At 54.3% G+C, this 26,127-nt stretch overlaps 1 protein-coding gene across 1 annotated transcript in view; it reads left to right on the top strand.

Moving 5' to 3' along the window:
- SDC3 (syndecan 3) overlaps nt 1-12,582 on the top strand; it is a 38,466-nt gene extending 25,884 nt beyond the window's left edge. Inside the window, exons 2-5 of the mRNA XM_060089327.1 lie at nt 2,978-3,095; nt 4,747-5,360; nt 7,313-7,604; nt 8,549-12,582. Of these exons, the coding sequence (XP_059945310.1) occupies nt 4,779-5,360; nt 7,313-7,604; nt 8,549-8,715 (1,041 nt within the window). The 5' untranslated portion in view covers nt 2,978-3,095; nt 4,747-4,778 and the 3' untranslated portion in view covers nt 8,716-12,582. The remainder of the gene's footprint in view (nt 1-2,977; nt 3,096-4,746; nt 5,361-7,312; nt 7,605-8,548) is intronic.
- The last annotated feature ends 13,545 nt before the right edge of the window (nt 12,583-26,127 follow it).

Raw genomic sequence — 26,127 nt, 5'->3', positions numbered from 1 at the left:
CCCAGTCCTCCCTCCATTCCCTCCTCCCTGTCCCCCCACACCGCCCCTCTGACCCCCTGGCTTCCCTCTGTCCTTGCATCTCTGTCTCCATCCAGTGTCTCCCCCAACCCCCATCATTCTCTCTGTTCTTCCATGATCTCTCCCTTTCCTGCCCCCCCCATCTCTGTGGGGATCTGGAGCTCCTGGTCCTTAGCATGGAGGAGATGGTTGTCATGGTAACGGTTGTCATGCCGATGGCTACTGAGCTAGGGATGAATAGTATCTAGGTGAGAGCTACCTGAGTGGAGGCTGATGGTTTCACAGGAGGTTCCATACTTGTCTCTGAGCCTCAGAGCTGCACAGTGTGTGCCCCCATCTAGTGCCCGCCCTCATGCATGTGCCTGTTTGCACCCAAAGGCATGCCAACACGCGGTGCCTCTCTCTGCCTTTAGGTGAGTGTGTGTCAGGGTGTGTCTGTATGTGTTCTTTCTATGTCTCTGGGTGTGTCATTTCAAGGGCCTGTGTGGCTTTGCAGGGTGTTAGGGGCTGGTGTGTGGTGCTGGTCACTGCGGAATCATGAGGACACCCTGTTTTGGCCCCCACATTTACCCCAGTTTGGGGTTCCCCCGGGACCACAGACTTCTTAGAACCCCTCCTCCCAGCTAAAGGGCTTCCAACCTTCCCCGGGCTGCCTGGAAGGATGGAGAGACAGTGAAGATGGACCTGCTCAAGAGAGGCAGTCTGAGCCCCGTCCCTGCTCAGTCCCCATCCTGCTGCACGTCTCTGGCTTCAGGCTACTTGCCTAAGAATGGAGCAGAAAATCTCCAAGGGACCCCAGCTTAGCTGGCCCAGGTGGTAGAGGCTGGTAGTGTGGGAGCTTCTAGCCCCCTCACCTCAGGTCCTGGGGCTTTGTTCTTCTGGGAAGTGGGAGCAGAGATGGGAGCTGGGGAAGGTTGGATGGTAGCTGTTCCGAGCTCCTGAAATGTCTAAAATGGAGGAAGACCCAGCAATTAGTCACAGAGCAATTACTCTAATTGTTCCACTCCATGACTCACTGGTAGCAAGTAAATACTGATTAATTCATTATTTTGAGACTGTGTGTGCATGTGTGTGTGGTAACGGGTATGGTGGGGGGAATCTCCCGGCTCCCTGCCCTGGCCTCCTGCCCTGCGTGGCCTGTGTAGGGCTTTGGAGCAGGTGGTCGAGGCTCGGGGCCGGAAGCCAGGATTGGGATCCTCTCTCTAGCTCCATAGGAACTCCAGAAGGGGACCTGTCAGGGGTGGGAGTGTGAGAGTCTGAGCAAAGATCACAGTGACAATCCAGCCCCTCTCCTGCTCACACACCTTCTTTGGCTCCCCATGTCAGTCAAACAGTAGTGATATTCAGACTCCACCTCAGACCTGCTGAACCGCCAAGTTCTGTTTTCACAATATTCTGATGTGCAGTCAGGATAAAACATGACCAGTTTCCAAGATAAAAGTCACCAGCCAAGCACTGAGAGCCTGTGATGGGGCTTCCCCAAACTCAGCTCCGGCCTGTCCCTGCCCCACCCCTGCCCCGGGAATTACATCCTCCAACTCCAAGCCTGTTCCCTAACAGATACTTCCTGATACCTACTGTGTGTCTGACACAGTCCTGCCTCCATCAAGGTGTAGTTTAGTGGGGGTGGGAACAGTCACAGAAAAAGTATATACCCAAGCCAGCACAGCTCACAAGTAGTGGTAGTTGTGAATTCAGAAGCACAGGATGCTCTGAAGGATCAAAGTAGGAGGGCTTCTCAGAAGCAGCGATGGGGAGCAGAGGTAGCTGGTGGGAAGTTGGAGGATAAGGGGATGGGAAGGAAGGGTGTTCTCTTGGAGGGAACAACAGCATGAGTGAAAGAGGTGGGAGAGACCAGCCATGTTCCAGGAACAGACAGGGGCCCGGTGGTAGGAATCCAGTGATTGCAGGGGTTCCGAGGGACCCTGGATGAGGCTGTCAGCCCCAGCTCTGGTGGCATAGGCTGTACTTCCCCACCTCGGAACTTTTGCTTATCCTGTTATCTCTGCTTGAGATGCCTTTCTCTCTCTATTTCAGTTGCTTAAGATCCATGTGCTAATCCTTTAGATCTGAGCACCAGGTCATCTTTCTCTCTAAGCTCTCAGGGGGCAGGGACTGTGGCTGGGCTCTGTCTGGATCCAGGGTCAAAAGTGTGGTTGGGGGTTTTCGCTCCTGTCTTGGATGTCCTTAGCGCTGGCTCTCAGCCCGGGGTTGCGGTGGGGAGGGATGGTCCAGGCCCAGGAGCCACAGCACCTGGCCTTCCCAGGTTCTGATTTTGCGGGGAGTCTTGGGTCTGGAGAGCAGGACCCTGGGAGAAGGCCCTTTCACGCCTGCAAACTCTCAGGAGACCCTTGGCAGAAGTGAAAGTGGCATCCGTGCCCTGAGCTGACTCTCGGCATTGAGATACTTTGGGGGGAGTGTAGACAGGGGGGCTGACTTTGGTTTGGGGAGGACCCAGGGCCAGGGCTGGAGCCCACTCCCTTCTCTCCCTCCCCCACTTATCCAAGGTTCTTCCCTCCCAGAGCCCCAGACCTCCTCAACACCCATGTCTATCTAATGGGACTAATTGCCCTACCTTTGGGATTTTGAGGTGTGAGACTTTGGGTCCCTAGCAGAGTCCGAATCTTATCATATCACGTGCTCTCTGGTGACCTGGGGCAATGGGGCCTCCCTCCTCTCCGCGGTGGAAGGGGGCAGATGGTGCTGGCCACACCGAGGGTAATGCTGACTGGGCTGAGAACCTGCTGCTTTGAGGTGCACCTGCGTGCTCACAGCAGCCCAACAAGGCAGGAAGTGGTAATCCGGCTTGCCTCGGCTCTCTGTTTACCCCTGTGGAGGCCACATCTGATGCTGTCCCTCCATTGTCACTTGGCCCATGAGAGTGTCTGTGGTTCCTCTGGGCACGTCCAGGCTGCTGGCCTCAGGTGCTGAGCCCTGTGCCCAACTCTGCCCTCCCCAGGCTCAGCGCTGGCGCAGTGAGAACTTCGAGAGGCCCGTGGACCTCGAGGGCTCTGGGGACGATGACTCCTTCCCCGATGATGAGCTGGATGACCTCTACTCCGGGTCGGGCTCGGGCTGTAAGTTCCCCCTTCCCTTTCCCTGCATGTTGTGTCAACAACGCCCGTCTGCCTCCAGTGCCCCATCCGAGGCTGTGATGGCAAAAGGAAGAGGAACCCTCGCAGGCTCAGTTAAACGGCGGGGTAGTGGAGGGGGAGGTCAGGCAGGGGGAGCTCATGGACCTCAAGCACAGGAAGGGCAGGCCACTCTTCCTGGGGTGGAACCAGGGCCCTGAGGCCTCAGAGCCTAGCACTCCCAGCTCCCCACTGCTTCTGTCTCTGCATCTCTCTGTGCACTGCTTGGGTCCCCTGCAGACCTCCGGCCTCTGTCAGGGAACACAGACGCCCCTCAGTGACCCAGTTTTCAGTACTGTTGTGACCACTTGGAGGAACTCAGTAGCCCCTTTTCAGTTGCAGTGGCCGATCCCCAGCAGAGACCATTTGATTGGCTCAGCTTAGGTCAGGTGGCCCCCTTCTGTCCAATCAGCGGTGGCCAAGGGCAGGGTTAGGGCAGTGAAGGAAAACGGCAGGTGCCTCCAGTGGTGCCTGGGACAACCCAGTTCCGGGGCCCCGTCCAGAAAGGCTAATAGAGTAGCGTGAGATCAGGGAGGCACACTGAGTTCAAATCCCAGTTTCGCTACTAAATAGATGTGCCACCTTTAGCCGTTTTCCCTCTCTCAGTCTATTCTTATCTGTGAATGGTGATAAATATGCCTTCTTCTCAGAGCCTCTGGAAGGCTTCAGTTTAAGACATCAGGGTCTGGCACAGAGAAGGAGCTCTAAAAATGGTAGTCAAAAGGGGTGTGGGTTGAGATCGGGCCCCCTGAGGGGGCAGGACGAGCCTAACGGATGGTAGGGGGGTCTGTGCGCTTTGGAACTGGCCACCTACAGCTCCTTGCCTCTAGTCTTCCCACTTTAGCCCACTCCTGTAAGCCTCTTGTGAGTTAATCTTCATGAAATCCATCCCGATTGGTCACATCTCTACTTCCAAACCTCCTCCCCACCCCTCCTCTGCCTAGTTCAGGCCCCTGGGAGCTGCTGTGGCTTCTCTCTCTCTCTCTCTCTCTCTCTCCCTCCCTCTCCCTCTCTCCCCCTCTCTCCCTCTCTCCCTCTCTCCCTCTTTCTCTCCCCCTTCACTTGTCCTGTCTTGGAGTCCGGAGTGCTCATGCATCCCCTGTGGGAGAGGTTGTTCTCCCTCTTGCTCTCTGCCTGTGCCTCTGGGGGAGCCTTAGTTTATCCACCATGTGTGTTCATGGAGGTCGTACCTATGTCTGACTCTTCCCAGGATGCCACTCCCCTCCTCCCCTCCTCCCTGCAACCTCCAGCAAGATTTGCAGCCAGTAGGGCCTGAGTTGCCACTGCCTGGATTCAACCTGCTGGAAGCTCCAGGCTGGGTGGGCTGGAATAGTCAGGAAAGACTTCCTGGAAGAGGTGGTCCCTTAGAATTTCTGGCTAGGCAGAGAAGAGTTGGGGAACATTCACTAGCTATCAGCCAACTGGTAACCGTTGGCTACATTGTGCCTTCCTCCTTTCCCTCATCTTGTCCTGGGAAAATTACGCAAAGTGTGAGGGTTGGGAGCCCCCCATCTTGATGGCCATTGCTTCCCTGGGATCCTCATGCCCCTCAAATCACCCAACTCCCTAGCTCTCTCCTCTCTCCCTCACCCCCCAGACTTCGAGCAGGAGTCGGGCATCGAGACAGCCATGCGGTTCAGCCCAGATGTGGCCCTGGCAGTGTCCACCACACCCGTGGTGCTGCCCACCATGGACATCCAGCCTGTGGGCACCCCGTTTGAAGAGCTCCCCTCTGAGCGCCCCACCCCAGGGCCAGCCACCAGCCCCCCACTGGTGACAGAGGTCCCAGAAGAGCCCAGCCAGAGAGCCACCACCATCTCCACCCCGACGGCAACCACTGCTGCCACAACGACAGGGACCCCAGCGGCGGCCACAGTGCCCGCCACAGTGGCCACCGCCGCCCCCAGCATCCCTGCAGCACCCCCTTCCACGGCCACCACCTCCATCGTAAGGACCACCGGCATACGGAGGCTTCTGCCTCTGCCACTGACCACGGCAGCCACAGCCCGGGCCACCACCCCAGAGGTACCCTCACCTCCTACCACAGTGGCTGTCTTGGACACAGAGACCCCAACACCCAGGCTGGTCAACACAGCTACCTCCAGACCAAGGGCCCTTCCCAGGCCAGCTACCACCCAGGAGCCTGACATCCCTGAGAAGAGCACCCTGCCCCTGGGGACCACTGCCCCTGGACCCACGGAGGTGGCTCAGGTGAGTGGGTGGGGAGAGGACAGGGAATCAGAGCAGAGGAGGGTGGGTCAGGGCCTGGGGGAGGGAGGACGGAGCTGGGCAGGGGTGAGATCTAGGAGGTTCTGGAGATGAGCCAGACAGGGATGGGGAGGGTCAGATAGGCATGAGGCCGGAGGGCCAAGGCTGGGCGTGAGTTACAGGATGAGGACAGAGATTGAGATGGATGGGGATGGAAGAGGGACCAGGCCTGGGTCTTTAGGTGTTAGGACAAAACATCAGTGGGGAAGGAGCTGGGTGAATGGGAGTGTTGATGTGGGGAGGGGCCAGGGGCCTGTGTGTTCTGATTAAAAGCACAGACTCAGGAGCCTTGCAGCCTGGATTGGAATCCTTCCACTGCCGTGTGCCTTCAGGAAGCCACTGATCCTTTTTATACCTTTGTTCCCTTATCTGTGAAAAGGAGAACATAATAGAATGCAAATCATAGGGTGGTGAGAATTAAGTTTCCTGACATATCCAAAGTGCTTAGAACAGTGCCTGGCAGTACTAAGTAAGCTAGAAGTTTCACCTTGGTTATCGTCATCGTTGTTACGGTCATTATCCATCTGAGGGGGCTTAAGAGTGGGGCTGTGTGAGAGGAATACTGCAGCTTACATTCGTGGAGGGCTGCCTGGGTGGCAGGCTCAGCGCTGAACACGCTACCTGTGCCATCGCCTCTCACCCTCACACTCACCCCACGGGGTGGCACTGCCATCATCCTCCCTTAAAGATGAGGCCCCTTTCCAAGGCTTCACAGGCAGCAACGGCAGAGTCAGGATTTGAACCTGGCAGTTGGCTCCAGAGCTCCTCGGGTGCGTGTGTGCGTGTGTGCGTGCGTGCGTGTGTGTGTGTGTGTGTGTGTGTGTGTGTGTGTGTGTGTGTGTGTGTTCGGGGTATTATGGATGGGGAGGTGGAAGGGAACAGGATGAAGATGTAAGGAATGCCGGGATGGGTGGGATCAAGGAAGTGGCGGAAGTAGCCTGGTCCCTGCTGGGTGTGCTGGGCGAGGAGGGCGTGTAGGGACATCGGTTGCGGTATTGAAGCCCTTTGCCTCCGCCTCTCAGAGGAGGGCCCTCAGGCTGTGGAGCTGCCTTCAGGTCATCATCAGGCCCCAGCAGGACGCAGGCCCTGCTCTTCGCTCCTCTGAGCAGTCGGGACCACCTGGTGCTTCACAGATGCTTGGCCAGGCAGGCAGGGGAGACAGTGCTGGGGCACTGAGACCAGGTTGCTGGTGCAGCCTCTGCTCACGGCCTTGCCTCGGCCTGGACACCAGACCCACGCTCTCCATGCCCACTTGTGAAGCAGCTACATCCCTGCCATGATCCCAGCTCTGGTCCTGCCTCCATGTGGTGGGAGCCATTGAGATTTGTGGTGCTCTTAGACTGACCTTCAGGCTAAGGGACTCACACCTGCCCTAGGCACATGGATCCAGGATCAGGCCCACGTATTTAAGAGCTGCACCCAGCTGTCCCCAAGCAGCAGTCCCTGATAGGAACCCCCTAAGGACTGTTAGAAAGACAGCTGGAGAAGGAACTAATGGAGATGGGATGGGGACTGGGATGTGTCCAGGGTGAGAATAGAGGCAGTGTAGTATAGTGGTTAGGAACACAGATTCTGGAGTTGGATACATCTGGATTTTCGTTCTGCTTCTACCACCTACTAGCTGTGTGTCCTTGGGCAAGTCATTTAACCTCTCTGGGACTATTTCCTGCTCTATAAATTAGGGGTAATGATACCTCCTTTATGAGGATATTGTGAGGATAAAATGCCCATGATGTGCTTAGCACAGGGCCTGGCGCATGGTGCATGCTTTCTGAGTGTCAGCCCCACCAGGGACGTGGCGTGGTGGCAGTGGGCTTGTGTGCATGTGTGTACGGCTGCACCGTGGCAGGGGGTGCTGGGGCCTGGCTCCTGGGCTCATGCTACCCTCCCTACAGACCCCAACTCCAGAGTTCTTCCTGACCACGATCCAGGATGAGCCAGAGGTGCCAGTTAGCGGGGGACCCAGTGGGGACTTTGAGTTGCCGGAGGAAGAGACCACACAGCCAGACACAGCCAATGAGGTGGTGGCTGTGGGTGGAGCCGCGGCCAAGCCGTCACCTCCACCTGGGACGCTGCCCAAGGGTGCCCGCCCAGGCCCCGGCCTCCTGGACAATGCCATCGACTCAGGCAGCTCGGCGGCTCAGCTGCCCCAGAAGAGCATCCTGGAGCGGAAGGAAGTGCTCGTAGGTGAGACTTGGGGCCTGGGAGGAGCCCAGAGGGGGCAGCTGGTGGGGCTTCAGTTTGCCCTCTAGGAACCCAGGAGGGAGGGTAGGATGTGGGTTTCCTAGGAGCCTAGTTTCCTACGAAGGGAAAGCTGGGGACTCGGGGACCCCAGGACGTACCCTCTGGTTCCTCTTCTGACCTTCCTTATCCCAGGGTCTGACCTCCATCCTACCTCCAGCACTTTCCTCGGCACCCTCCGACCCCTCCTCAGACTCTGCCCTTGACCCCTGCTTCCCTGGACCATGGTGATTCACCCCTCCTGGACTGGAACCTCTGGATCCTAATCCCTGGTCCCATCCTTGGTTTGATCTGCTCCCACCCTTGATGACAGCCCTGAGGACCTGCCCTTGGCCTTGTCTCCTGAAGAGTCTCTGGATTCATGGTCCAAACCCTGCTCCTCACTTAGGAGCGGTGTGGCCTCAGGCAGGTGCTTCACCTTTCCAGGCTCCGTTTTCCTCATCTGTGGAATGGGGATAATCATTTTGCACTTAATCAATTCTAAGTGCACATCTGTTCATATGTTAACCCTTCTGCAGTTGGGATGTGTCCTAGTTTAGATGGCAGAGATTTTTCCATCCTAAGGGTGTATAAAATACTGGAGCGTCTTCCGATTGATGGCGTCTTACATTTGATGAGGACCGTAGCACTGTGTGAAGATTCCATGCATTCGTGTGATGAGACCAGGTGATTAGAACAGTGCCAGGCTGCAGTGAGGGCTGTAAATGGCAGCCAGTGCTGGTGTTTTAGCATTGACTCCAAACTTCACTCCAACTCTGGTCTCAGGTTCAAGATTCCCAGCCCTCTCCCAACTCTTGCCCCCATCCCCCAGGGCCCTCTGCCCTCTCCTCAGGCTCTAAGCTCGTCCCACCCTGCCTCTGGCTCTTGACCTCTGCCCTCTTCCTCCACAGCTGTGATTGTGGGCGGGGTGGTGGGCGCCCTCTTTGCCGCCTTCCTGGTCACACTGCTCATCTACCGCATGAAGAAGAAGGACGAGGGCAGCTACACGCTGGAGGAGCCCAAACAGGCGAGCGTCACATACCAGAAGCCCGACAAGCAAGAGGAGTTCTACGCCTAGCGGAGCCAGAGTGCCTCCCTGTAGCCTCAGCGCCACCCCTGCGCCCACTCCCTGGCCCGGAGCCACCAGTCCCACCCTGGGACTGGGCCTGGGGGACAGCCTGGCCTCAGTTCATCTCTGCCACCCTCCCAAGGTCTGCCCAGACTGCCAGCTTCACACAGCTCTTCCCCAAGGGACAGGGGGCATTGCCATCTGCTCCAGACTGTGCCCTTATGAGCTCATCACTTGTCCGCCCCCACCAGCCTGGGGCTTTAGGACCTCATGTCAGGTGGACAGGAGGAAGGAAACTCCTGATTGGCTGGTGGAAGAAGGGGTGGGGCTTAAGCCCCAACCTGGCCCCATGGGGCTGACTGAGGTTTCCTTTTGGGGGCAGAGAGGCACTCAGGCTGGTTTCCAGGACAAGCATTTGGCAAACTCAGCCCTTGAAATCACTGAGGCACTGCAACCTCTTGCTTCTGTCCCAGGCCCCCTCCCTGCCTGGGTGAGACAGTACCCCTCACCACCAGCCTGTATTGTCCCGGCCTCTCGGGGTTGTGGGGTCGTTTTCCCTCACCCTTGCCTGATGCACATGCACCCACAGGCTTCACCTCCTTCCCGGTCTGCCCCTGAGGAATTGGCTTCCCGAGAGTGCTCTGGCAGCCACTGGTGAGGAGGGGCTGGGGTGCTTGGACCTCCTTCCGAGTGGACTCTGCACAGACACTGTCTCCCACATGGTCTCACGTATTGTCACACACAGACAAAAGCACGCAGTGACAAGATCATATGCAATCTTGACCACCCAGCGAATCCAGACATGTCACAGACACACACATTCTTCCAAAGAGGTTTATTCATTTCTTACGTGCCCCCAAATGCTTATGACGACGCACATCACTAAACATCGTTACCCAGTGGTGACGGTGTGGCCTGCCTCCCTCTCTGCCACACTCCTCCCACCCCCCACCCACCCATACACCTGACACCACACACGTTGCCTCCAGCTTTCAGGCTCACTGGGGAGGGTGCCATTAGGCCAGAACAATCAGCCCATATTGGGTCCCCTGAGGTGCCCTGTCACACTCAGCCCTCACGACACCCTCACCAACCACACTGCCACCGACCCTGGCAAGTCTGATGCATTCCCACGTGGATGCACAGTCTCACCCACACAGCCCCGCTCTCACACTTGGACACTTACCTTTCCTGGAATGAAGTGCGGTGTGGGGGCCGTTGCCACAAGCCCCCTCAGGACGTTGCACACCTGCTGAGCCTGGCTTCACCCTGCCTGCTTCCCTCCCCTCTGTAGCCTGCAAAGGGCTTGCTTGGGGTCAAGTCCCCCACTTGCTGAGGAAGGCAGGCTGGTTCCCGGAATTCAGCCTTGGGCTGGGGAGGGGGCTTGGGTCCCCCAGGACCGAAGGCCCCGGTTGGGGAGGGAGCATGTGGTGGGGCTCCTGGGCTCCCTACATCCCCCTCCTGCTCTGAGCTGGGGTCCGCCTCTGCCTCCCAGGACACAAGTCTCCAAAGTGCCTGCGAGGGTGGGCCCTGCGCCTGGGCCCTCTGTGCCCTCTCCCTTTGGCCTTGCCGGGTCCACCTCAGCCCCACCCCTGGGCCCCTGGGAGCCTCCCGTGGACACCTGCCCATTCATTTGGCCAGACAACCTGGCGGTTGTCCTGGCTGCAGCTGGAAGCAGCCCATCCAGACGCACTGCCCCAGGCCGAGGGCTGCGGGCAGGCTGGAGTGGGGGTGTCACAGGCCCCAGCCTGCCTCCCCCGTCTCTGTTACCCTTGCAGATGGGGCCTCTTATGTAGATACTTTAAATGTGGGGTCACAAATCTCCTATGGGGGCTGTGCTTGGTGGGGCCTCTTGGAGCCAAGGGATGTGGTCTGAGTTGTGATGGTCTGGGCCTCACACCCCCACCCCTTGCCCACAACCCAGATTAAAGTCAGGAGCCCGGGTTTTATTTCTGTTCCCTTTTCAAGACTTGCTGGCAATAGACTTGTGCAGGGTGAGGGCTGGGGGTGCCTGAGGCGGTGAGGGTGAGGTCCCAGGGAGCTTTGCAGCCTGTCTTTTCCACTGTCCTACTCCCAGGCTGGGGCTCCATCTTTCAGACCCACAGGCCCCCTTGGCAGGGCCTGGAGGCTGGTGAGGAACCTAGCTGGTCCCACTCTTTGAGGGGCAGGAGTAGGGGGAGGCCTCCTGGGCCCACGATCTGTTGGAGGTGACCTGGCCTCAGTTATCCCTGGAGTGTAAGGACTGGGGGACAGGAGAGACCAAAGTCCCAGCCTCCCTCTACCCTGCTTCCTGGTGGGCTGCTGTCTTGGGGCAGCAGCTCTGGTGAGAAGGCCTGGGCAGGCCAAGGCTGAGAAGCCAGGGAGCAAGAAGGAGAGAGGATCTGGACCACCCAGGGGAGCTCTGGGATGCTGGGACTGGGGTAGGAGACCCAGCAGTGGGCACAGCCTCGGCATGGGGCTGGAGCCTGTGGTGGGTGCAGAGTGGAGCACAGGACGGCTGAGCAGGGCGTAGGCTGGCTGGAGTGGGCTCAGAGGGGCTGCATGGGTCCAGCCTGGCCCCAGCAGGCCTAACTCATGCTCTGTGGGCTGGCTTCTAACTTGGGGCCTCCTGGCACCGGCCTTTTCTCTGTGTCCTTAGCATTTGCGAGAAGAGGCCGAGGGCCTCGTTCATGGAGCCCTGGAACCAAGACAAATGTCCAGGCTTTACCTTCATGAAGTTTCACACCATCCGATCAGCCCCAATCCATCCCAGCCAGCCCAAGTCCAGCGCAGCGATCCCAGAGTGGGCGGTACAAATGACGAGCTGGAGCTCTCCTACATGCAGTGTGAGTGCAGGCCTCACCCTGCCTGGATATGTGGTGTGCTGCGTGCAGGCCCTGCCCAAATATGTCCCCAGCCACCCCGGTGCTCCTGGGGAGGGCATCCTGCAGGGCCCTGGCATTGCCAGGAAGTGTGGCCAGTTCCAAAGGAAGAGGGAGCTTGTGTGCTTGACAGCCTCTCTGGGGCCTCAGCTGCCAGAGAGTGCAAGGCGGGCTGGGGCCACCCCTCAGCTGTGACTCCTAGAGCCCAAGCTCTGTCTCCCCAGGGGGCCAGAGGGGATGCCTCCCCTGAAGGGTTGGTCCCCTTGTTCGGAAGCAGATGGGTGGTCACCGGGGCCGGGCCGGGCAGGTCAGCCCCTCCTGGGGTTGACAAAGCCGTCTGTCCAGGCTTCCAAGCTGGGGCCCTGGGCACAGGGAGCAGACACTCCTCTGCCTCATGGGACAGTAGTGGGCACTGCCTACTTGGCGCTCCTGAATTTCTCCTGACAGCCACCACCCTGGACTTGCTTCCCCAGGCCTCCTGCCTGTAAATAGAAGCCCACAGACTGTACAGATTTACAGAGACGCCGAGGCTGGGCCCCAGAGTTGCCATCTAAGGGCTGATGGCCCCAGCATCCCCCAGTTGCCCACCAGGCAACTCAGCGCACCAGCCCCAGCGTGGCGAATGCATGTAAATATTTTTCGTAGGCAGCAGTGTGGCTCCAGAGAGCCCCCTGAAGACAGTGTCCTCCTGTGCGTCCTTTCTCCTATACAGATCCCTCCAAGAACCCGGCCTGGGGTGGGGGGAGTTTGTCCTTCCCTCCCCCAGGCCTTCCCTGCCCCTTCTCTCCCTCATAACCTGTTTATTAACCATACCTGTCCTGAGTTCATGGCCAAAACTTTAAATACGAAAAAGCGGTGGAAAAAGACTGGAGAAAGAAACCAAGGCACCTGCCCCACTGTGGGTGCTCACCTGTCCCAGCCTTGTGAAGGAACTGTGGTTTGTTTCGTTTTGTTTTTTTTAACACTTCCTGTGCTGTGCCCATTTATAAGAGGAAATAAAATTAAACCGAAATGATGCACTGTGGTCAGAGTGTGAGATAAGCATGGAGGTCATTTGGGGAGGGGCAGCCCACAGTCCCATCTGGGCCTCAGCCACATCCCCCTTTAAAAGAAATTGAGAAGCAAGCAAAGAAAATTGACCGACAGCGCCTCGTGGGAACCATTATGGTAAAAGCCGCTCTTTGTTGGGAGTGTTCTGGAAGCCATGGAGCTGAATGCGTCGGGACTGAGTGGGCGCTGCGGTTAGGTGGGGCCGGGCCAGGCTGCGGTGGCACCGGGGGTCCTGTGGTCCAGCCCCAGGGGAAGAACTGTGGTTTCCAGCCACAGGAGAGAATCTTGGGACCGCAGGATATTGGAACTGGACTGGCCAAGGTGAGATGTCTGGCGTCTGAAGGGCCTGGTTTCAAGCCCAGGTGACGTTTCCGAGCTCTGACTCCGGAGAAGCTACTTGGCATGAGGCTCAGTGTTCTTACCTAAGAAATGGGGTAAGCATTAGCAACATCCCTAAGGACTATGTGAGGAGGAACACAGCACGGTCACCCTCAGCTCACAGGGTCTTGGATGATGGCGTTGGGACAGGACCAAACCCGGGACAGGAGGAGTTCCGTGGCCTGGAAGCCCAGATGGCCTCCTGGGATCACAGGGTCATGGAGCTGGGAGGGCCTTAGAGCCAGCCCTGGGCCCCTTGGGGTAGAAATCCCTTCTTCAGTGCCTGGTGGAGGACTTCCCTGCCCCTGCCAGCACACCTCTTAGGACAGGGACTTGGTGCATCCTGGGGACCAGGTCACTCTGCCTGTTGAGAAGTCCTTCTTTATTTTTAGCCAAAATCTGCCTCTCTTGTGTTTCCTTTCTCTGGTCCTCATTCTTCTCTGGAGGCACACAGGGCTCTGCCCCCTTGCTATGGGATAGCCCCAGGCATGAGTGTCCTGGTCAAAACCCTTCCTCCTCCAAAGGAAACCTCTCCATGTCCTCTAGAGATTTATTCGTCTTAAAATGTGATACTCACACAGGATCCTGATGGTTCTGGGGTGGGTTGGAGGCTGAGGCCCCTGGATTTGGTACAAGATCCTACCCATCTTGCCCTCCCTTCACTAAAGTTTCTTGAGTGCCCCTCAGGTGCCATCCTGGTGAGCACTTATATCTACTCGGGAGAGAGCTAATATCCAGAGTCTCATGACTATGTAATGACACTGGTCTGTGGGGGTGTGTTTCCTCAGCCACCACCTCCAACCACCCCCCTGCCAAGCATTCCCCTCACTGCCAGACGATTCAGGGACAGAGCCCCAAGGCCTGGGTCCTCACTGTGGGACCTCAGACCATGTGTGCCCTGACAGTCTCAGGCTGCACGGCTATAAAATGCGGTGAAGGGGCCAACCTCGCCACGTTGAGGTTCTCACAGAGGCCTGGGCCCCACTTAGAAGCCTGCTATGACATGAAGGGTGGTTTTGCCACCATTCAAGTCCCAGCTCCTGACATGGTCCCTCCTCCAGGGAGTTTTGGAAGTTGATTCCATCCTCTCTGAGTTCCTATAGCCTGGAGTTATCTTCCCACCTGCAGGGCCCCCACCACCTTCTCATCTGAATTCAAGTGACCTGCATCATATTGTGTTCTCAGCCTGGAAGAGTAAAAAAAAGTCTGATCCTGGAGTCGAGTGGACTCAGCTGTGTGCACTTGGGCACAATGCTGTACCTTTCTGAGTCTGTTTCCTCATGTGCAAATGTGGACAATAAGATCAATATTTGGAGACTCTTGTGAAGATTAAATGAGATAACATATTGAAAGCAACTAGCATGGAGCTTGACATATGCGGCACCCAGCTGCTGGACTTCAATCCCCTTTGTACAATCAGTCTTTAACAGGAAACCTTTACTCAAATCCCAGCTCCACCACTGACTAGCTATGGGACCTTGGGCGGGTTATTCAGACTCCTAGTGCTCAGTCTCCTCACCTGTAAAATGGGCTAATAGTGCCTGCCTCATGTGCATCGTGTTCAGAACCATGCCTGGTATACAGTAGGTGCTATATAACTGGGCTATTATTCGTATTGTTGTTGTTGTTGTTGCTGTCATTATCTTCAGGGTCCAGCCTGCTGCCTGTTGAATGAGTAAATGACAAGGAATCTGGGTAGAAATCAAAATATCGGTGTCAGCTCTGGAGTGAACTATGACTTAGTCTGAGGCTTGTCAGAGCTGAGGCTGATGCCTGGAAATCATCCATGTAGGTTGTACAGATGGGCTGGAAGCTGCTGGGAGTTGGAGCATTTCTCTCTGGGCCCCTTGGTCCAGGGATGAGCAACAAACAGAGGGGGAAGGAGGAAGAATAGCTGATTGTTTCCCGAGGCCCATGAGGTTGCAGCCTCCTGCCAAGCTGCCCCAAGAACAGAGTGTGCTCAGCTTCCGAGGGCCGCCCACCCTGTCTCTGCTGGCCTGAGGGTGGGCTCGGGACAGACCGAAGGTCCAGGTTTATTACTGCCAGACCTGCAAGCCTTATTCACACTCAGGGAAGAAGGAGGCTGGGCCAGAGAGCGGACAGCAGAAGGGATGGGTGAGGCAGTGACTGCCAGGCACCGTGAGATGGGCTCGTCTCACATTAGCTCATTTTAGCCTCGTGCAGGTCTGCCCTCCTGACTGGTTTTTGCAAATGAAGAAAGCAGAGGACTTCCCTGGTGGCACAGTGGTTAAGAATCTGCCTGCTAATACAGGGGACACAGGTTTGAGCCCTGGGCCAGGAAGATCCCACATGCCGCGGAGCAACGAAGCCCGTGCGCCACAACTACTGAGCCTGCGCTCTAGAACCCACGAGCCACAACTACTGAAGGCTGTGTGCCTAGAGCCCGTGCTCTGCAACAAGAGAAGCCACTGCAATGAGAAGCCCCACGTACCGCAACGAAGAGTAGCCCCCGCTCTCTGCAACTAGAAAAAGCCCGCGTGCAGCAACGAAGACCTGATGCAGCCAAAAAAAAAAAAAAAAAAAAAAAAAAGCAGAAACCTGAGGCCATAATGCTATTAAAAGGTGTAGTGGGATTCGAGTGTGAGTTTCCATGTGGAGTCAATGTTCTTTCAGTTCCACCACCCTTTCCTCCCTCTACTGTTAGTTAGTTGTGTGAGTGTGGGCAGGTTACTAAGCTTCTCTGAACCTCAATTATATCATCAGAAAAACAGATGCACAGGGTATTAAAAGGTTTGAAAGTTACATTAACACATGACAATTGTGGGTGCCTTCCAATTGTCAGAGCCCATTCACAGACATTATCTCACTTAATTCTTGGAGAGAATGATTCCCCTGCTTTACAGATAAAGACACTGACCCTGTGACCAAAATCCACATTGTGGGACACTTCTTTGGGACAAACCACCCAGCTTCTTCAACTAATAAATTGTAAGGAAGGGGAAAGGAAAAGAGGGGGAGAGGGATTTTATAGATAAGCTTAAAAGGCGTGTTAACCAATCCATGTGGGAACTTGGTTTGGGTGCTGATTCAAACAAATTCTAAAAAAAAGAGCTAATTATGGGGCAAGTGGAAATTTGAACATTGAGTGAATATTTGTCATAAAGGAATCATTGTCAATGTTCTTAGATGAGATAATGGCCCTGTAGTTATGTTTTTGTTTTTTTTTTAAAGAGTCTTTATCTTCATACAGACTGAAATTTTGGCAGATGAAGTAATGGGATGTCTGGGATTGGCTTAAAAAATATGGGGAAGAGTGGGTGGGAGAACAGAGGACATAAGATGGGGCTTGAGTTGATAATTATACAAGTTGAGTAGTAGGCACATAGGGGGCTCATTATATTATTCTGTCAGCTCTAAGTTTAACTGTTAAATTCTTCATAATAAAATGTTAACAAAAAGAAATTGATTCCCAGGGAGCATGAGGACTTCCCCTGCCACTGCTACCCCCAGGGAAATGCAGAGCTGGGTCTTCTGACTCCAAGCCCAGGCCCCCTGGCCCTCACCCTATCCCTGCTGTGGACTCCTGGAATGTCATATTTTCCCTGGCTTGATGTTGTCCACTTCCAGATGGCCAGCACCTTCAGGGGCCCCACTCCCTCCCCTTTTATGGAAACTGGCTCTCGTGAATGGCTCTGATGAAGAAATTCACATGAAACCGTGATGAGTGACGTGGCTTCAGCTATTGCCTCCTCCAGAGGTATTTGCCTTCCGCCAAAGAGAGTAAGAGAAATGGCCCTTCCAGTGTGGGTGTCACAGCTCCCAGAGCACTTTCCAGGGAATCCTTGGCCTTGCTTACTGTCCACATCAGTCCCGGAAGGCGGACTGGTTGGGGAGGATGACTCCTCCCACTTTGAAGGACATTGAACTTGGTCATTTCTCCCCATTTTCATGGCTCTGGCCAAGTCTAGACATTTATTATGTCTTGCTAGAAATACTGAAAGAGAGTGGAGGGATGTGGGTTCTCCCACAGCCTCAGCAAGTTCTTCCTGGATTGTCCTGGGGAAACCACTTTGCTCCTGAGTCTGGCTTCCTCCTCTCTCTAATGGGCACAGTGAAGGCCACTGAAGAATTTGTGGGGATCCAAAGAGCAGGCAGATCTAAGTGCCCAACACAATGGCTGACACAAGCAGGTGAACAACAGTAAGAGTGATGGTCTTCACAATAATGACAACCACAGAACACGTGGATTGTCCTTACCACGTGCTGGGCATGATCTAAGCATTTAAAAAAATGCGTGGCATTTAGAAAAGTGCCTGGCCAGTGCTATAGAGGTATTTATTAAATAAAATAATTTTTCATTATTACCATATTTAATGCTATGGACTGAATTGTTTTCCCCTGGCATAATTCATATGTTGAAGCCCCAACACCCCAAGGCAACAGTATTTGGAGATGGGGCCTCTAAGGAAGTAATTAAGATTAAATGAAGTCATAAGAGTGGGGCCCTGGTCCAATAGGATTGGTGTCCTTACCTGATAAGAAGAGACCCTAGAGAGACTGTGTGGCCCCCTCTCTGTGAGCACATAGGAAAGGCCCACATGAGGGCACAGCGAGAAGGTGGCCATCTGCAGGGCAGGAAGAGAGCCTTCACTAGAAACCAACCATGTTGGCAGCTTGATCTTGGACTTCCAGCCTCCAGAACTGTGAGAAAATAAATGTCTCTTGTTTAAGTCAGTAAACCCAGTCTTTGGTATTTGGTGATGGCAACCCAAGCAGACTAACGCATTTCATCTTTACAAAAACTCTGAGAAACGGTAGGTACTCTTATTACTCTCATGTTTACAGATGGGGAGATGGATGCATGGAGATTCTGAGAAGGCTAAGGGTGTAGATAAGAAAATGGTAAAACCTTTGACCAAGAAAACCTTTGGTCAAGAAAACCTTGATCCCTCTCCACCCTTCTCTTGGCAAACTCCTATGGGTCCTTCAAAGCCCTACTCCAACATCACCCCCTCTGGGAACTCCCAGGCAGCGTTAGTCCTTGGGGCTGGAAAGGGGAGGAAGAGAGGCCAGGAGGAAATACTTAGACCTGGAAAAGTGGAGGATCGAGAGAAGGCAGGGCCTGATGGAGGTGGTCGGATGAGTGAGGTGGGAACAAGAGAACTGCAGGGAGGGAGGCAGGCTTGTGAGAGTCAGTCCCTGGGTTGTCTGTTGGGAAGGTATGAAGGGGGAAGTTCTTAGTCCTCTTTCCTATCATGGGTGCCTCTGTCTTGTGGCTTGTTCTTCAAGGGCCCACTCAGCCTCTAGCTTTCTCGAGGTTAGCTGTGTGGCATACAAGTTAAGAAATGGACTGGGGCCACACTGTTCTGGTTTGAATCCTGGCTCCTCTAGTTATCGGCTATGTAATCTCCAGCAATTCATTTACCCTCCCATACCTTAGTATCCTATGGGGATGAAATGGAGCAGAATCATAGTACCCATCTCATAGAATGGCCCTGAGGTTTAATTAAGTTCATACATGGCACATAGAAAATGCTTGGTAAATATTAGCTCATAACATCATCTTGGATGGCTCTACTTCATGGTGCTCTCTTTCCTGTGAATTCAAATGAGCTTAAGTATAAACCATGCAAGTCAACCCAACAGTATTGATAATAACAATGAACCATTATAGGGCACTCACTCTCGGCCAGGTTCTATGCCTGGGCCTTTATATACAGTGTTCCATTTAGATGTTGTAATAACCTCATGAGGTCAATACTATTAATATGCCCATTTTACAGATCAGAAAACTGAGATCTCTTTAAAATGTGCCTAAAGTTACATAGCTAACACATGGCAGAATGAGGATTTGAACCTAGGCAATCTTAACTCAAGTCCATGTGTTTCATTCTAGTTTGTTAATCATTCATCCAATATTGATAGAAGCCTACTGTGTGCCCACCACAGTGCTAGGTACTAGGGATATGGAATTAAAAGACACACAGTCCTGGCCCTCAGGGAACTCACAGGCTGAGCTGGAGAAGACAGACCTGGAATCAGATACTTGAGAATACTCATGACATGGAAGGAACAGAGCTGAGCCTCACATCTGCATTAGATTCACTAGGGGCTATGTTTTATTTGCTAACAATTATTGGGCATTTGAGCTATATAATAAATAATGCTCTCTCTTCCCAAAACAAGGCAGACAGATTTCTAGAGTGAAAAAAATGATATAAAAAAGCACAGCTTTGACATTATTTTTAGACTTCCAAGTAAATCTGAAGTTGTTGGATATAAGTACTGCTGGCATTGTGGTTAATCAATTACAGTTCTTAGAAAGCCCCTGCACTCTGGTAACCACCAGTGTTTTCTAACGGGCCCGGGCAAATTTAGCTAACTTCTGTCTGACATGAGGGATGCGTGGTAAGTCGGAATTCAATGATGCCAGGTGATGCAGGTACAGAGGAGGGAACAATTAACTTCTGGGAGTACAGAGGAGGGAACAATGAACTTTTGGGCTTCCAGGAGGAGGACATATTTGGCTTGAGGGTTTTTTCATTAATTAATTCTTTTTTTTCATTAATTTATGGTTGCATTGGGTCTTCGTTTCTGTGTGTGGGCTTTCTCTAGTTGCGGCGAGCAGGGGCTACTCTTCGCTGCGGTGCGTGGGCTTCTCATTGCAGTGGCTTCTCCTGCTGTGGAGCACGGGCTCCAGGCACACGGGCTTCAGTAGCTGCAGCACGTGGGCTCAGTGGTTGTGGCTCGTGGGTTCTAGAGCGCAGGCTCAGTAGTTGTGGCGCACCGGCTTAGCTGCTCCACAGCATGTGAGATCTTCCCGGACCAGGGATCAAACATGTGTGCCTTGCATTGGCAGGCAGATTCTTTTTTTTTTTTTTTTTTTTGTGGTATGCGGGCCTCTCACTGCTGTGGCCTCTCCCGTTGTGGAGCACAGGCTCCGGACATGCAGGCCCAGTGGCCATGGCTCACGGGCCCAGCCGCTCCGCGGCATGTGGGATCCTCCCAGACCGGGGCACGAAGCCGTGTCCCGTGCATCAGCAGGCGGACTCTCAACCACTGCGCCACCAGGGAAGCCCGGCAGGCAGATTCTTAACCATTGCGCCACCAGGGAAGTCCCTCGGTTTGAGTTTTGAAGGTTATATAGGAGTTCTCTGTGAAAAGAAGAGGGGAAATACTCCTTGAGTGAGAAAAGCACCCCAGGATGTTTGGGAATGGATGGAAATCAAGTGAGGCTGAGTGTTGCATTTAAAGAAGTTGGCAAGGGCAAGAGAATAGCTGGGCCTGGGTCAGAGAGGGCCTTGAATGCTGTGTTCAATGGCTTGGATTTTACTCTATAAACATTGGTGTGTGTGTGCGCACGTGCATGGAGCTTTTTAGAGAGTGATATGATCAGATTTACGGTTTGTAAGCATGGCTCTGGCAGCCGGCAGGGAGAGAGGTGAGAAGTTGGTACCAGGGCAATCAATTCCCCAACCAGACTGTAAGTTTCTTGGGTGCAGTAAAGGTCAATATCTCTCCTTCTGGTATTTTCCATAACACCTAGCAGGTGTGGGGCATGCAGCTGGTGCTCAGCAAATGCCTGCTGTATGAAATCCATGCATGTCCCGGGACGTGCATGCATGCAGATGGATTTTAGTAGCACCCAGAGCCTGCCTGTGGTGCTGTCCATGGTACTAACATGCTCTGTAAGGCTGCAAACCCCAGTGGGCTCCCTGGTGGCAGCTTGGGGTGTGTGTGTGTGTGTGTGTGTGTGTGTGTGTGTGTGTGTGTAATGAGGTGGGAGAGGAGACCTTCAACATCTGTCTCGGGATCAAGGCAGGGTCCCAGCTGCTCCAGCCTCAGAAGGGCCGCCTCGGTGCCCACATAATCTGGGAGGCAGATCCCCACTTCACCTGGTCAAGCCTTAGTGCATGGATCTGAGGCAGGAAATGAAGCCAGACAGAAAAGTTGGGACCAGAGGTAGGGATGGCCTTGAATGCCATGCTTGAAGGTCAAGATCTGTAGAAAGAGAGTGACAAGGTCACATGTGTGTTCCCGAAAGATCACTCTGCTGGTAGCAGGGGGAATGGACTGGAGAGGAAAGGAGGCTCTGGAATCTGAGTCCCACGTTAGTACTCAATGTCATGCAACAGAACTTCAGAGAGAGGGGGAAGACGTGAAGTTTAGAGTAACCAGGCAGGTCTTCCTGGAGGAGGTGGGGCTTGAGCTGGCCCTTGAAGGATTCTTAGCGAAAGAGGAAGAGGGGTATGCCGAGCAGGGCATGAGCAAAGGCAGAGAGGTCAGATTGGCTAAGAGAATGAAGAGACACCTGCCTTTCTCTCTGCTCCCCACCTCCTTGCTGGGGCCCTTCTGATCAGGGAGGGGGCTGCTCTGAGACTGAACTCAGCTGTATTTCTGGGTGTCTCTGGCTGAGGGAGGGGACGAGCTGGATGCAGCCTCGAAAGGTCCTTCCATTGTGTGAAAGACGGGGCCAGGGCAGCGGAGGCGGGTCCATGGAGCCCTTTGTCTGGGAGCCACCCCCAAGCACTCCGGCAGCCTCCACGGTCCTTGCTGGCTTTGGACCCAAGGCCTGTCATAGAGGCAGGTTGTTCGCCTGGCTGGCCCTGATGTCATAGCGGAGGGAGGGGGCGGGGGCAGGGGGTGGACACTGGTGGCCTTCAAGGCTGACTGAAGGCTGACAAATTGCCTCTTGCCCTTGAGGTTCAATGAATCACCAATTCATGAAATCCTTTAACATTACGATTCACAGACAGATGGATGGAACCTTCCAGCAACTGAGAATTCTAGAGTAATGGAATCTTTTTAGACTCTGTTTAAGATCAGGGTCTTTCATAACAGACCCCGTGGGAATCACAGAATCCTGTAGGATAACAGAATCTTAAAAATCATGGACTCTTTTAATATCTTCCTTTTAGGGTTGCGGTGGGCATAAAATGAGATATTACAAGGCCAACACGTAGACCAGTCCTGGAATGTTGTCAATGCTCCCTAAGTGTCAGCTCTTGTTTCCATTTTGAGGAAACTCAGGCCCGGAGAGGTGATGTGACTTCCCCAGGGGCACGCAGCTAGGAAGTCAGTGGTGACACAGAACGGCCATAGCCTGGAGGGAACCCCAGGTGGTCTGGGGCCCTCTCATGCTGAATGCCCCCATGTCTGAGCCAGCTGATTCTGGGTCTGAATTAGGGTCTCCGAGCAAGAGGCTCCTTGGTGGGGGTGAGGGTGGGAGGCGGGGAAGAGATGGCCAGGAATCCAGGCTTTGAGCTAGCCCTCGCTCTCCGCATCGATGCCTGTGTGATGTGGGGCAAGTCTCTTAATCTCTTTGGGTCCCAGTTTCTCCGTCTTTAAAAGAGGAATAAGATTTCCTTCCCTGCTTCCATCCCGGGGGGGCAGTATGACAGGCTCTCAAGTTAGACAGCCCATGGCCCGCAGGTCCTAGCTGTGTGTTCCTGGGCAAATGACATCACTTCTCTAAGCCCATTTCCTCATGAGTGCAGTGGGGAGGAGGATTCGAATTGCCATGAGGGTTGAGTGAGCTAATGCTCTGAAAGGCAGCATCAGGTCCCAGCTCTGCCGCTCATGGGTCAGTGATTCAGCCAAGGCTGAAAGTTACTTCAGGTGCCTCAGTTTCCTCGGCTGCAAAACGGACATGACAGGAATGCTCATTTAAGTTAAGTGGGTTAAAACAAGTGGAGCACTTAGAACCAGGGCCTGGCAAGCAGGGAGTGTTTAATGAGTAGCCACTATCCTTGTTACTGATACAATGTGAGGCTCAGCCATAGAGAGCAATTACTGGTGGCCTGCGAGGATCTTGGAAAGTGTTGCAAAACTGTGTGTGTTTGTGTGCGCGTGAGCGTGTGTGTGTGTGCCTGAGTGTGTGTGATGATGCTTATTAAAAGCAAAGCCTGTGACCCAGAGTTGAGCTGTGTGCCGGGAATAGCAGCTTCTCCTGGCGGCCTCCCAGGGGTCGGGAGTGTAATGAGTGTTTACGGAGCCCCCGCCAGGCAGAGATGAGAGGCACAGAGGAGCCAGCTCAGAGCCAAGCAGCGGCTGGGAGCCCAGTGTTATTATATTAACAAGCATCAGGGTGATGATTACCATTAATGAGATTATTCACCAGGCAGCCTCCTCCCTCCCCAGGCCTCCTGCCTCAGGCAGGTGAGGCTGACAGACATTCTCTGCCCCGTCCCTCTCTGTCTTGGGAGAAGGGGAGAGGATTCCCTGGTGCCATTCATGGTGCTGAGCCCGTGGCAGCCTCGTCTCACTGCATCTCTCTGAGCCCCTGAGGGCGGGTATTGGCACCCCCTCTTTACAGATGAGAAAACTGAGGCTCAGTGACAGTGGATTGGGATCCTCTCAGGCCAGAGCCCAGAGCACATGTATTTTCATTGTCCCTTTATATTATTCACAAACGTTTACAATGAAGCAGGCCCTGGATTGGCACTGTCCACAGATTAACCCTTTAATCTTCACAAAGACCACATGAGGAAGGTACTACTGTGATCGATTGCCCTCCACAGTGCGGAATCGAGGCACAGAGCAGTTGAATAACTTGCCATCCACGTCGCAGTGTCTTCTGCCCCCAGTGGGCCCCTCTCCTCCCAGGGGTCGAGGTGAAGGTGGGGCTCCCAAATGCTTTGTTTTCTCTATGGAGCAGGCTGAGTGCAGGGCTCTGTGACTAGGGGCTGGCGGGCAGTTTTCTCCTTGCCCCTCACTGGCCCCTCAGGCAGGCTTAGCCCGGAGCACAGATTCTTGGTGCCGCCTGCCATGCAGCGCTGAAGCTGCCACCTACCCACTTACGCGACAAGCATTATCCTGACCCTCCTTTGGGTCAAAACGTCAACCCCTTTAAAGATACTTGTAGAGCTGAGTTTCACTCATTTAACTTTCACTGGCCAGCTGCTGTGTGTCCAACACTGTGCTAGGCCCTGGGGACACAATTAGAGACAGACTCACCTTCTGGAATTTTCCGTTTTGTGGACAAATCAGTGCGGGCACATTATTTAATTACAGTTGGGCTGAGCACTCCGAAGGACAGGACAGGGGCCTGTGGAGTGGGGGCTAGTGAATGGGCCTGCCTCTGGAGGGGCTGCTCTACACTGGAGTGGAGGTGAGTCAGGGGAGACCCCTCTCGAGGGGTGACTTTTAAGATGAGACATGCAGGCTGAGCATGAGCTGGGCAGTCACAGAGGAGGCAGAGGGCACTCCGGGCAGAGGGAACGGCGTTTGTGGAGGTGAGATCCCAGGGAAGCCTCGCCTGCCTGATCAGCCCCGCGTCAACGCACAGGTGCCTTCCCGGGCTCATTCATTCATTCAATCAATAATCATTGATCAACTGAAAATTTCTAATTTAGATGGTTCACTTTGTCATTCATTCCTTTATTCTGTATTCCCTGATGCCCATTCCCTTTCAGGCTTGGCGTTGGGCAGGGGAACACAGAATTAAATCAGTTAGGGTCCCTACCCTGGAGTTGCTCCCACTAGGGTGGGAGATGGGCCCTTACACACAACACCATGTGATCAAGGGACACTGAGACCCTTAATCCAGGCTGGGGTGATGGTGGTCAGGGAAGGCTTCCTGAATTTGGAGGCAGGAAAGGGAAGGTAAGCAAAGGTTCACAACATGCTTAAAGATACAGAGCCCCAGAGAAAAGCTCCTGAGAAAGACACTGAATGCCAGGCTGTGGCAGAGACTGGCTGTCCCCTAATATCCATTCTCCTTTCCTTCCACAGTAATGAGACATGGTTGCTTGAAAGAAAGACTACATTTCCCAGCCTCCCATGTGACCAATGTAGCCAATACGGTAGAGCAAAAGTACAGTTGGCAATTTCAGGGTTGTTCCCTTAAAGGGTAGTGGTCTGCCCTCTCCTCTACCTTTTATCCTTGTCACAACTTGGCTGGAAGGTGAACTTGTCCCACCTTGGACCATGTGAACGAAGGCAACAAACAGCCCGGGAACAATGGAGCAACAAGGCAGAGGGAACCAGCCACTGGATGGTTTATGTGTGAATTATTATCTAAGGGACAAATAAACTTCTCTCTTTTTTAAGCCAGTGTTATTTGGCATCTCTGCCTTAGAAGCTAAACCTATACCCTAGCTAATAGCCAGGCTAAAGGCTACTATCCCCTAGGGCACAGAGACTGGTCAGAGTTCTGCGGGGTTGGGGGCTGGGGGAGTGGGTTTGACCCTGTCAGATTTGCACTTCTGGAAGATCTGTCTGACTGCAGAGTTCAGGATGGGTTGGAGGAGAGAGAGACAGGAGGCAGGGAGACCAGAGAGAGGGTTGATGCCTTAGAATAGGGCAGAGATACCCAGGCCTGTCCCAGAGCAGGCCTGCTCTATATGTCCCTGCTAACAGAGGAGGGACCAGGTTCCTCACCCAGGCCTGGGAATCAGTCCTGGCCCTCAGCTGCCATGGGAGCCCTAGGACAGCTCCTTCTGGAGAGGGTAGGTAATGCGGGGCTGAGGGTGGGAGGCAGGGAGCTTGGGAGGATGGATTTAGGTGGAGTGAGAGGTAGGCGGGCAGTGCCTCTGGTGGAGAGGGGGTTTGAGTGGGAGATGGTGGTGGGGCAAGGACAGATGAGAGAAAGAATGAGAAGGGGGACTGTGCTCGTCACGACTCCTTTAGTGGCAGGTGGCAGAAACCCAGCCAGAACTGTCAAAAAGGGGACTTAACTGGCTCTCAAGCCTGGGAAAGATGCCCCTGGGTCAGAGACTCGGACCGAGTTGTCGGGGCTCTCATTCTCCCCACTCTGCCGTCCTCTTTTGGGCCCATCCTCTTTCCACTGCAGACAGCCTTTCTCCACGCTGGGGCAAGAGGTGGACATGGCCACAGGCAGCATAGGGGTCACACCGTCTTAGCTCCTGAGGCAGGAGACTGAGATTCTTCCTTCCAGAAGCCACAGTAAATCCTAGGAAAGGAGACCGACGGCCAGGCTGGGGTGATCTGTCCATCCATGGCCGATCGCTGTGGTCAGGGAGATGGTCAGGGAGATCACCAGGCCTGGATCTCTTGTTTAGCCTGGGGCCGAGGGCCTGGGGTCCTGGCATTGTGCCAGCCACATGGAGCGAGGGAGAGGAAATTCCCCTAAGGAAGGAAGCATTTTTCTGTTACCTGGAGACGAGGGACAGGGTTTCTGGGTGGACAACAGCAATCAATAGTGACTGCA

Source organism: Mesoplodon densirostris, chromosome 2 (assembly GCF_025265405.1).
Source record: "Mesoplodon densirostris isolate mMesDen1 chromosome 2, mMesDen1 primary haplotype, whole genome shotgun sequence".
In the NCBI taxonomy this organism is placed as follows: domain Eukaryota; kingdom Metazoa; phylum Chordata; class Mammalia; order Artiodactyla; family Ziphiidae; genus Mesoplodon; species Mesoplodon densirostris.
Note: the sequence above shows the minus strand (reverse complement) of the source record. Positions and strands in the feature narration are given on the sequence as shown.